This window comes from Lampris incognitus, chromosome 1 (genome assembly GCF_029633865.1).
Source record: "Lampris incognitus isolate fLamInc1 chromosome 1, fLamInc1.hap2, whole genome shotgun sequence".
In the NCBI taxonomy this organism is placed as follows: domain Eukaryota; kingdom Metazoa; phylum Chordata; class Actinopteri; order Lampriformes; family Lampridae; genus Lampris; species Lampris incognitus.
Window position 1 is genome coordinate 12,059,924 of NC_079211.1, and position 12,161 is coordinate 12,072,084.

The window sequence follows — 12,161 nt, forward strand, 5'->3', positions numbered from 1 at the left end:
TGGATGGATCAAACAAGACCAGTTTTTTGCTCTCCTTATATGCTGATGCACATGCAAGCATGCAACACACACACACACACACACACACACACCCCCCGACACTCACGGTTACTTAGATTTGTGCTCAACTATATAAATGCACATGCAAACAGGCATTGCCTTTTGCAGTCATGGCCTGACCGTGTGCACGCACACACACACACACATACACACAAACACACACAACTGAGCAGGACAGAGTCCTCCCTCCTTCTGTCTCCGTTGATGATGTCTCTTTAAATATCAAACGGCCTTCCCTCGGCATAAGAGATTTTCTCTCTCTCTCTCTTGCTGTCTCCCCCCGTCTGTCAGACTGCGTTCATTCCCAGCTCTACAGTGCAGCAAGAGTTGCCCTCCCCAAGCTCTCTCCCTCGTGCTGTGGTCTCCCACCCTACGTTCTCCCCGTCTGAAGTATTGAGACCTAATCCTCTGTAATGAGAGCACTCTGTTCACGCCATTAAAACCTGCTACATGTACCAAGGGAGGAGAAAGAGGAAGCAAGTAAAAGTAGGGGGAGAGGTGAGAGTGAAGGGTGGAGACGTGAGGGGGAACTGTTAAATGGTCCGCCTCTGATTCTCCGTTTGAGTTTGTATGTACTGTGTGGGTTCTACAGAAACGCAGTTTCCCGTTTATGCCGGAAAGTGAAGAGTAGGGGTGTCAAAATGAGATCAGTAGGTTGTACTAACACCAGTCTTTACTTTGTCTTTTGTGTTTAACCCCCCCCCACACACACACACACACAGGCATACACTTACACCTGTATTTCTTAACTTGTGCTGTTGACTTTGAATTCTTGCCAAACAGCTGACTGCATTTGAATATACCCCTGTCTAACCTGAATATACCCCCGTCTTACTTGCTCTTTTAAAAAAAAGTTAAACTATTTGGGTGCTAGCGTGGTCCCTTTTTGCTGGACCGGAGCACCAGGCCAGCCCTACAAAGGTGAGTGTCCCTGACTGAGTGATCCGTTCAACACAATGGGGCCGCCGGATCAGGTGACCAATGACGTCGCTGAAGTTACGCAGTTGTTCGGCCAACCAGTGACGCCCCTGATAAACACGGAAGTGGAAGTTTCCCTACGGGCCATTGCTCTTTCGAACTGAATCGGCGCAAGCGGTTCGAGTTTATTCCACATTTATCGCACGCTAACGGACGGGATGTATTGCTGGTCTTGGGTACCACTGAAATGCTAAGAATTCAATGTTTTTCTGCTCTTTCTACGTCTGGTTGCTCGCTGTAACAGTCCGGCATAGAGCAAAGTAGGAGAGAAAACGGCTCTCCATGCACCAAGAGGCGTGAGGGAGAGTCGCACATAAAGCCCCCCCCCCCCCCCCAGATAACAATCCCTCCGGCTTGGTCGGGCGTCCCCTACAGACATGATTGGCTGTGTCTGCGGGTGGAAAGCCGGATGTGGGTATGTGTCCTGGTCGCTGCACTAGCGCCTCCTCTGGTTGGTCGGGGAACCTGTTTTGGGGGAGGGGGAACTGGGGGGAATAGCGTGGTCCTCCCACGCGCTATGTTCCCCTGGAGAAACTCTTAACTGTCAGGTGAAAAGAAGCGGCTGGCAACTCCACATGTATCAGAGGAGGCATGTGGTAGTCTGCAGCCCTCCCCGGATTGGCGACCAGGACAGCCAGGAAAAGTGGGGTAATTGGCCAGATACAATTGGGGGGGAAAGGGGTGGGCAACCCGTCTGGCAAAACACTCTGGCAAAATACTCAATACAGAGTGATTCTTAGAAAAACAAGAGATGTCTGCAGATAGAAACTGATGAAAGAGGAGGGGGAGTTAACGGAGTAGTTATAATTAAGTTATCTTTCAAATCAAGCAGCCCAAGATATGAGTGGAAAGTATTGTTCTTGCAACTGCATGTATAGGCTTCTTTTTTTTTTTTTTTTACTCGAATGTAGCTGATCCATGTCATGTGATATGCTTCTGCGGTACATTTTGATTTCATGCCAAGTATGCAGTCAGAACATAACGTATACCACGTTAACATTTGTAACCTATATATGTTATAAGTAAATTGAATGTATGCTACAGCACAGCAGAGTTTTGCACAACCCTGCCTTGTAACATGATTTGTCAGTTCAAGTATTTTATGGGTTGAGATTAGCCATGGGGGAAGTATAACGGCCTCAATCTGACTGCTCGGTGAAGAGCAAGATCAAGTTGGGAGTCCTGGTTTTCCCCAAAGGGTCTTAGTGGTAAGTAAACCAAGACCTGCCAGCATAGATGGAGTCTTCAAATGCAAATTAGTTTCACCTTATTTATATCATGAGGCACATCTAAACAACGAGAGTTGGTCAATGCGTCCCACTTTAGGTCATGTAAAATGTACTTGTATGGATTTTATTAGTGGTGTTATTGTTGAAAATGAGTCACAAGCTGCAGCCAGGTACCAGAACAGTAGTACTTGTGTATGAGATGGCTTGATCACACAATGTAAATTCAAAGTTCATCTCAAGTCTATTTTAGACCAATGGACTAAATGTGAACTGTTTTGTAGGGGGAAGTCAGGCCTTAATGTTTGTCCTTGAGACGTAGCCCTATGTGTTTAAGAAAACACCAACAGAATGGTGGGGGACATCAGCATGGTGTATCTAGTACATGCCTTTATTGGGAAAATTCCTCCTTTCTTCTCACTAGCCGAAGAAAGGCCCTGTACAATCTCTCCCTTTAAATTCCCTGAAATGTAAATGGATGTTGCATTGTTCCTTCAGGAGCGTTGTACATTACGTACCAACCACAGCAGAAATTATTTCACGTTTTCGCTCAACTCCCACAAAAGAGAGGGCACTTGCGATCAACCTGCATTCGTGCACATTTTTAAGCTACAAATAAGAAAAACTGAATGGAAATGAATGAAAGCTGAATAGGTTACTGGAACAGTGCAACAAATTTGACCCAAATGGCAAAAAAAAGCAAACAAACAGCAGGTTTCAGGACACCCTGACAGTGATGGCTGCTCCAATGGCAAGCAAGTCTTGAAAGAAACACTCAGTTTTCATGTCCTGGGAGTTAGCCCTTGTTAGCTGCTGTGCTAGCTGTTGTTGGTAAGTGACCATTAACGCTGTTCTTATGATGACATAGGGAGTTTGTCAATACTGAGTGCTCCCAGTCCAGATTTGGGTTCTTTTGTCAACCTGTCGGCAGGCTTGGCATACAACACAGGGAATTTGCATGCCATTGGGTCCTGGACAGGGTTACTCTGCAAGTGGAGTTCAGACTCTCCACCTGCAATGGCGATCTTTAATAATCAACAAGAACCGCTTACAATAACTCCGTCCTTCGGATGATCTGTGGGAGAACGGGAGCACAGGGTTTTTGTTTAACATTGCTAGCTGCCACCGGGTCCCCCTCTTCAGCATGTTTGATCAGCCAAACAACCAGTCAGCATCGCTTCCCCAAGAGGGGGATGATCACCACAAGAGAAACAAGGAGACTCAAACAAAAACTGACAAGATGCATCTGATAAGACATGGACATCGAAATCAAAGTGTGTACTGACATGTGTTCGGCAAACAATTATTAAATTGAGCTCATCAATATCAGTTTAGGTTAGCAGTTATGGCAATAAAGGAGGCGACTGGTAAAAAAAAAAGAAAAGGGAAGAAAGGGTTAAGAAGAAGGCTATAGACAGTGTTCCAGGCTGTGTGTGAGGCAGATGCTAGCAGTGGTAGCTGCATGTGACATGTCCACCTGTGAGTGCACTGGATGAGTCCCAATAAATTCTGGTGTCTGGGATCCACGGCTTGCTGTAGTGTCTCCAGGCAGCAGACTGGCTCTGCAGCCACCCACGGGCCCCGTAGTTGTGCAGACACCCCACGACCAAGAGAACTGCCGGAGCCCAAAGCACTGCAACACCAGAGAAACACAGAGCCTACAGGGGGGGCCAGGAACCTGCAAAGCAACAGCCCTTCACACCACCCGAGGAGCAGAAACGAGTCCTCAAAGGCACAAAGCAACAGCCCTTCACACCACCCGAGGAGCAGAAACGAGTCCCCAAAGGCACAAGCCGGACCTGCACCCCTGAGGTGCAACCCCACCCGCAGGTGTGCAACCCAAGCCGCAGACTGCAAACACAGACTGTCGGCCCGGAGCCGGGCCCCAAACCAATCAGACCAACGCACTGCTGGGACTGTCCACCCAATGGGTGGGGAGAGCATCATGCCCATCCATGACTGATGTAGGGGCGAGGCCTGCTAGGTAGATGCCCCACCCCCCCCACCCGAGACAGCCAGACATGCAGTCTCCCCACCACCCGCGGTGCCCATCACACGGCCACACAGCAGGAGCACGTCCGACACCACTGCCCGCACCCACAATGACAAGCCGCCACCCAAGGGCCCCAGAAACCATCTGGCAGCACTCACCGCAGCCCTGCTGGAACGCAGCAGGAAGGACACCACCCAGCCCTGTGGACAGCGATCCACCTGGGTGGGGGGGACCACCCACCCACGCCAATCTGCCCATCCCAGTAGGCCCATTGCTTATTGTGCGCTCGTGTCGTGTATGGAGTTAAGATGGCGGGGATGGGGGTTTGAGTCGTCCAGGCTTAACAAGCCTGAGCCACTCACACACCCCCCGCCCAGAAAACCCTGACCTGGTAGTGCTTGTTGTTTGGAGTATAGTTTGTGTGAATGTGTATGTGTGTGTGTGTGTGTACTAAGCTAGTGTGATTGGGATTAGAATTTCAGGACATTGTGTTCTTGAGGCGGATGTGTTTGGCAAGTTGAACTTGAGAGTACAAAGTTTCAAGATCACAGCTCATGGAAAACTCAATTTACAGTTTGAGAAGCAAGGTACTTATTGGTATTGTGCAGCACCCCGAGCTATATAGTGCGTCCTCCTTGCTCTAAAAAAAACAGAGCAAAGATGGCATTACTTTCCCAAAGAGGACAAATATTTGAAATTCACAACGTCAAGTTCTCACCACAAATTTTCTCAGAAGTGAATTTGGTGGAAAAGTAGACTTAACAGTTTTAGTATGATAATAACTTACAGCTGCGCTCTTCCTCTGCCATCGCTGTTGAGCTACAAATGATTCTCAGTTTAGTGGGCAGATCAGAAACTCATTCGGGCGTTTGAAATTTTCTTGGCTAAGATGCGAACTTGTGTTTTTTGGGGACAGTATTTTGGCCGCCGCAGATGGCGTTTCTCGAGGACACGAAAACAGACGAGCACACTTGTTGTGAAACATCTCTAGTTTTGTCACGTCTCAAGCACAGAGAGGCTGTTTACTCACGATGTTCAACCTCGGTTGGATGCCGTTTATTCGTCTCCAGCTGATGGAAACACACACAGACACACAGACACACACACACACTTGTGAGCGTTTGGCTGAATTGGTCCATCCGCCCCTCAGCCAGTGTCTGAACAGCCGGCACTGCTTGTCTGTCCCATCGACCTGTTGTTATGACCAAGAAGTCCAGACGTGGCAGACATTAAAGCTACCTTTGGTCCCTGGGAGACTGGGCACAGACATTTGTTAGTTTACTCTGCAGGGTACAGGCTGTCCTGGTACGATGAATCTGCCTCTCTCCAAAAAAATTCACCTTTGTTCTTTTATCCACCGATGTGTTTATCAAGAGGCGGCTGATGCATGGCTGGAGTGAACCCGGCATACACAAACAGAAGGCGGCAGATCACATGATCTCAAACTGGCTTTTGATTGTGTTCTTTTTGTTCATGACTGTTTTAGCCCTGCGAGGTGAATATTTGTGAGGTGCTATATGAACAAAGTTTATTATTATATTGTTATTTAACATGATGTACTAGAAAGACCGCCTTTTAAAACAGCCAAAAAAAAAATTGTGTCATGTTTTTGCTCATTATGAGCACTGATATAATCTCAAGGACCTGGCCAGGTCTGATGGAATGTAATCTGCCTGAGTCCGGTGTCCAGATGGCGTGGCAGTCTTCCGTTGCCTACCAACACGGGGATCGCCGGTTCGAATCCCCGTGTCACCCCTGGCTTGGTCGGGCGTCCCTACAGACGCAATTGGCCGTGTCTGCGGGTGGGAAGCCAGATGTGGGTATGTGTCCTGGTCGCTGCACTAGCGCCTTCTCTGGTCGGTTGGGGCGCCTGTTCGGGTGGTTGGGGGGACTGGGGGAAATAGTGTGATCTTCCCACGCACGACGTCCCCCTGGCGAAACTCCTCACTGTCCGGTGAATAGAAGCGGCTTGCGACTCCAGGTGTATTGGAGGAGGCGTGTGGTAGTCTGCAGCCCTCCCCGGAGCGGCAGAGGGGGTGGCGCAGCGACCGGGACGGCTCGGAAGAGAATCAAGCCTGAGTTTTGGGGTTGAATATGAACGCTACACAAACTGTACTGAACTCAGTGTGCATAACTGATTTGCCTTGACATACTACAGCACACAGTTTAGCTCATATGGAGTTTCAACTTCATGCCAAGTAAACAGATCCAAGATGGTCTTAAATGGAACCGTAGGTCTACACTTGTTACATTGCATCAGATGGCTATCTAGATAGATAAGACTATGTCCCCAGAGAGGAACTTCTTTCTTTTTTGTGACCCCCTCCTTTTCCTCCCAATTGTATCCGGCCAATTACCCCACTCTTCTGAGCCGTCCAGGTCTCTGCTCCACCCCCTCTGCCGATCCGGGGAGGGCTGCAGACTACCACATGCCTCCTTCGATACACGTGGAGTCACCAGCCGCTTCTTTTCACCTGACAGGAGTTTCACCAGGGGCACGTAGCATGGGGGAGGATCACGCTATTCCCCCCAGTTCCCTGCCCCCCCCCACAAACGGGTGCCCCGACCGACCAGAGGAGGCGCTAGTGCAGCAACCAGGACACATACCCACATCCGGCTTCCCACCCGCAGACACGGCCAGTTGTGTCTGTAGGGGTGCCCAACCAAGCCGGAGGTAACACTGGGATTTGAACCGGCAATCCCCGTTTTGGTAGTCAACGTAATAGACCGCTAGGCTACCCGGACGTCGGAAATTCTTTTTCACAGTCGGTACAAGCACAACACTAAGCTGCACTGAGAGACACACAAGACAGTAACAGACAATACACTGTACTACATCAGTACATATGGACTAACAGAAACAACACAGTTAACCAGGCATTACAAATTACACAAGCTGTATGGAAAGGACATATCAACATTACAGAGACGCAAGGCTGTCGGTCAGTTACCACTGGCGTGTGGGGTGTCAGGTGCATAGATAGCAGAAGGGGTTTTTACCAAAACAGGCCCTCCTGCACATGGGTGCGCCGGGTCTTGTGGAGTTATGTGTGTTTACATGTTAAAGTGGTGATATGAAGCAGATGCGAAACAGTATTTTGCAATTTATCAGTTTGTCTCTAAGCGTGACACATGTGTTTGTGTTCAAACTGCTTCAGGTTTCAGACTCACATTCACATTCCACTTGAGCTAGAAGAAAAGGCATTGGCAATCGTGTAGGTCTATAGACTTGCTTGCAAAATGCAAAACACTTTCTATTAAACATGAGTACCCAGGACGTCCGGGTGACGTGGCGGTCTATTCCGTTGCCTACCAACACGGGGATCGGCGGTTCGAATCCCCGTGTTACCTCCAGCTTGGTCGGGCGTCCCTACACACACAATTGGCTGTGTCTGCGGGTGGGAAGCCGGATGTGGGTATGTGTCCTGGTCGCTGCACTAGCGCCTCCTCTGGTCAGTCGGGGCGCCTGTTCAAGGGGGAGGGGGGAACTGGGGGGAATAGCGTGATCCTCCCACGTGCCACGTCCCCCTGGTGAAACTCCTCACTGTCGGGTGAAAAGAAGCAGCTGGCGACTCCACATGTATTGGAGGAGGCATGTGGTAGTCTGCAGCCCTCCCCGGATCGGCAGAGGGGGTGGAGCAGCGACCAACACCACTCGGAGGAGTGGGGTAATTGGCCGGATACAATTGGGGAGAAAAAGGGGGGGGGGACATATGAATACCCAAATTCTTCTGGATAAATACCTATTCCACCTTATTTGTAGTGTTGGTAGCACAATTTATTATTTATCTTCTTTTAGGTTGTATTGGATATTTATGCAATAATGATAAATGAATGCAATTTAAAAAAAAACCCACTGGTTTTAAAGCCTATTTATTGGGAATAAGTGCTGTGTTTGTGCACATGTACAAAAGATAGACATGGAGCATAAAAAGATGGACCAGGTAGCAGTGGTCCAGCCAAGATGATAGATGATAATAATGGATTACATTTATATAGCACTTATCTTGACACCCAGAGCGCTTCACAGTGACAGGGGAACTCACCTCAAGTTGCAGCCAAGAAGGCGCGTCTACATAAATCCGCAGAATCGGTTAGAATGAAAGTGTTTCAATTGAGAGACGCGTGACTAAGAACACACCCGGTGTAGACGAGGAGTAAAAGTGACAAGAGATTGGATAGGGGTATTACAGAGGTTCCTGTTGATGATGACTGCTGTTTGAATTCTGCCCCCTCTCCTCTCACTCTCCAGCGTGGGTCGGAGCCCTGGCGATGGGCATGATCTTCTTCTGTTCACCTGTGGTCAGCATGTTCACAGACCACTTTGGCTGTAGGAAGACAGCTGTCAGTGGAGCTACTTTGGCCTTCATAGGACTTCTCAGTACAGGCTTTGCAACGTAAGAGAAATTCATTAAAGGACTAAAATAGTTAACCACAAGTTTACCTTGTCTCAAAATGATACCCTGTGTTTTTTTTTCGACACTGTTTAACTGAAGTCTGTAAAGAATAATCTAGACGTGTGCCAACATTTCCCATTTAACTGTGTGTTCAATCCATACATCTATATAGCAGTGCAAATGAGTTGTTACTGTACTAATGATGATGTTACCCGTACTTTTAAAATGCTTAGTCAGAATTGAATGTTCTTCTATTCAACATTTTCATATCTTTCTCTATCTTCCTTTCTCCCACTCTTCTTGTTTTACTCCTGATCTTCACACTGTTCCCTCGTTCTCCTCCTTGACTCCTTTACTCCTCCATTTACTGTTGGTCTCTCCCTCAGCTCCTTGAGCCTTCGCTATTTCACCTATGGTGTATTATTTGGCTGTGGCGCCTCCTTCGCCTTCCAGCCCTCGCTGGTCATTCTTGGCCATTACTTTCGTCGACGTCTAGGCCTGGCCAACGGGGTGGTGACTGCAGGTGCCAGCCTCTTCTCCATGGGCCTCCCAGTTTTCCTCAACAAGGTGGTGGAACCCCTTGGCCTCAGCAGAACCTTTCAGGTCCTCAGCCTCTTCATGCTTGTCCAGGCACTGCTGGCTTTAACTTTTAAACCTTTACTACCTGCCGGAGGAGGCATGGGACCTCCAGGTGTGGGCCCCGGCCCTGCTGAACCCCAAAACCCGCCAGGGGCTACCACCCAGAGGATGAGTTGGTGGAGCAAGACCCTGGCCCAAGTTAGGAAGTATTTCAACCTGCGTGTGTTTCACATCGTCACTTACAGAGTGTGGGCGTTCGGAGTGGCGACTGCTGTGTTTGGCTACTTTGTGCCGTATATCCATCTGGTAAGAGGTTAATATTGGTTTTCCTTGTTTAACTACTAAATATGGCGTGTGTGTCAAAATACATTGATGTAACTATACACAACCCGATATGTTCCACTTTTTGCAATTACAACTAATCCCTTTATTTTTTTAAACATTGCTCAAAACAGGCTTCACACCATTATGTTCATCATCAGTCATTTTGCAATGTATTGGACTTGTGTTCTTGGAATGCACTGTTTCTGTTTTAATATTTTTCCAGGTTACATAAACAAAGTGATCACATTGACTATTGGGAGTTGTGTAACACCATGGATGATATAAAAAAAACATCCAGATAAACTACAAGATCCACTACTTAATGTCTTGTGAAATCAGGAGAGAGGACTAGGCAGAACATAGCAGGAGAGGGGAAGGGATAGAAGGAAGAGTACGAACACAAGAAGGAGACGGACTGGGCGAAGTGAAAAGAGAGATTTACGTTGGGCTCCCAGCGAGCACCGTGGGCGGTCCGCTGCCATTCATTTTCTGGGGCACAGGGAGAGGGCAGTGGAATGTGTAGCAGCAGAGAAACTGTGCCGGTGAATGCTGGAGACCTGGAGTTTTCAGACGATTAAATACAAAGCTTTTGTGAGCACTGCTACTGTTAACAGCGGTCAGCACCAGCACCTGATTACGGTGATGCGGGTGAAGTTGCTAACAGCATTGCGAATCAGTTAGAGACCAGTCAAATGAAAGTCAAATCACTCCCTGCTTTCCACAATGATGAGAATGTAAAATTTAAATCCGTTAGTAGAGGCTATAAATGAACTGTGATCCTAGACAGCGAGGGGGGAGCGATGGATGGGGAGTGTCAAGTCGGTGAGTATGGGGAAGTTGCAGTGTAAAACTGCAATGCCGGTCTCCTTCCATCCAGATGTCGGATGTTTCTGCACCGACCTCCCTCCGTCAGATCTGTTGTTTCAGGCTCAGGCCCAGATGTAAACAAAGCCCCGGTCTTTGTATTGGCTCAACCCCCTCAGGAAGCCTCTCCTGTATGGCCTCTCTGTGTCCCTAAACATACCTATCCTATGGCCATTGATGTCAGCCCCTGGCATGTAGCGTCCTTCAAAGCAGAGCAAATAGTTCACAAGGACCAGCATGCCTCTGTTCAGGAAGGACTTCAGAGACGGTGGTTTCATGTTTTAGATCTGATTTGGGTTTCGGGGCGGAGGGGAGTGGGAGTGTTTGACCTATATGTGTTGGGTTTTCCTGTCCCACTGTCCCAAAGGTCTGTGGTGAGGGCTGGGAGCAGAAGATTTGTTATTCCAAGACCCCTGCTAAAGGGTTATGGATAGAGCATTCCCCTCTGCTATGCACCCACTTTCAGAGTGCATTGACTTCTCTGGAAGAGATGGTTTAGAGATCAAATCGTCAGCAAGTAAAAGATGAGCTCTGTCAGGGAAAAATGTGACAGACTTTGTAACTTGAGAGTTATGAGTGGCCTTTTCTGTTTGAGTATCAGTTTATCCATACATTAGCGGCAGATTTTAGTGCATTTCTTCCAGCACAACCCAATGTCCGCCATACAGAGAGCCAAAGCTCACTTTGCACTGGTCCTTTCTGTTTCTGTCTGTGTAACAGATGAACTTTGTAAAAGAGCAGTTCAAGGAGACTCAGAAGGAATGGGTGCTGCTTGTTTGCATAGGAGCATCGTCCGGGGTGGGGCGCCTCGCCTTTGGCAAGATCGGAGACCTCATCCACGGGCTCCAGAAGATCTACATGCAGGTGAGGAATAGTTCTGAAGCTACTATTTTTCCTTGTTGAGACTGTGGGTTCTCCACCCTTGTTTCGTTTTGTAGCTCAGTGAAGGAAAACAAAGCGGAAGGAAAGTTCACTGTTTTGTGATACTCAACCAGTCACTACTCCATCTGATCTCACAAATTTGTCCCCCCTTCTCTGGTTGAAGTTGTGCTAATTAGTTAAAACTAGCTGGACCAGTAGTCCAGATTATTGAGTTATAAATCAGATCAAGCAGAGCTTTATTTATACAGCATATTTTGCACATTGAAATTCAATGCAGTGCACTTAACATTATATCAAAGTGTGCAAATAAAAAATAGGTAATGATAACAGAGAGAAAACAAGCAAAAGCTTAGGAAACAGGGGATGTGATAGAGAAAATGAAAATAAAGTTAACAAATGAAATAAAAGTAAAAATTGAAACTCCAATAAAATAAGGAAAATATAAAGAATAAGTAACTGAAATGACATGGCTGAACATGAACTCGATTGACGGCAAATTTACATTTAGACATTTGGCAGACGGCTTTATGCAAAGCGACTTGCAAAGGTTGGAGATATTGCCAACTATTAAGTAGAGGGCTGGTTGACCTAAGTAAACGCACAATTAAAAAGGTGTTTGATCAAGCTGCAACATATACAGCTTGTCCATCATTTAAAGTGCCAATCTCAAATATTCTCATTTAGATAAATGTTTAAGGAATCAGAAATCAGGAACACTTTATTTGGAAATATTGTTTCCCCCAGCCCACAGCAGTGCAACACAAAGACAAAAACACATATCCAAGAACTGCAAGAATACACATATCTAAACTAACACATATATCCAAACTAAACAAAAAAATCAATGTCCAAGGGAAC

The 12,161-nt window shown here is 47.4% G+C and overlaps 1 protein-coding gene across 1 annotated transcript in view; it reads left to right on the forward strand.

The window, feature by feature from the left end:
• Nucleotides 1–12,161, forward strand: part of slc16a2 (solute carrier family 16 member 2) — a gene marked incomplete at its 5' end in the record, with an annotated part of 36,636 nt that overhangs the window by 10,586 nt on the left and 13,889 nt on the right. The window contains 3 exons of the mRNA XM_056276297.1: nt 8,510–8,654; nt 9,041–9,539; nt 11,142–11,285. Of these exons, the coding sequence (XP_056132272.1) occupies nt 8,510–8,654; nt 9,041–9,539; nt 11,142–11,285 (788 nt within the window). The remainder of the gene's footprint in view (nt 1–8,509; nt 8,655–9,040; nt 9,540–11,141; nt 11,286–12,161) is intronic.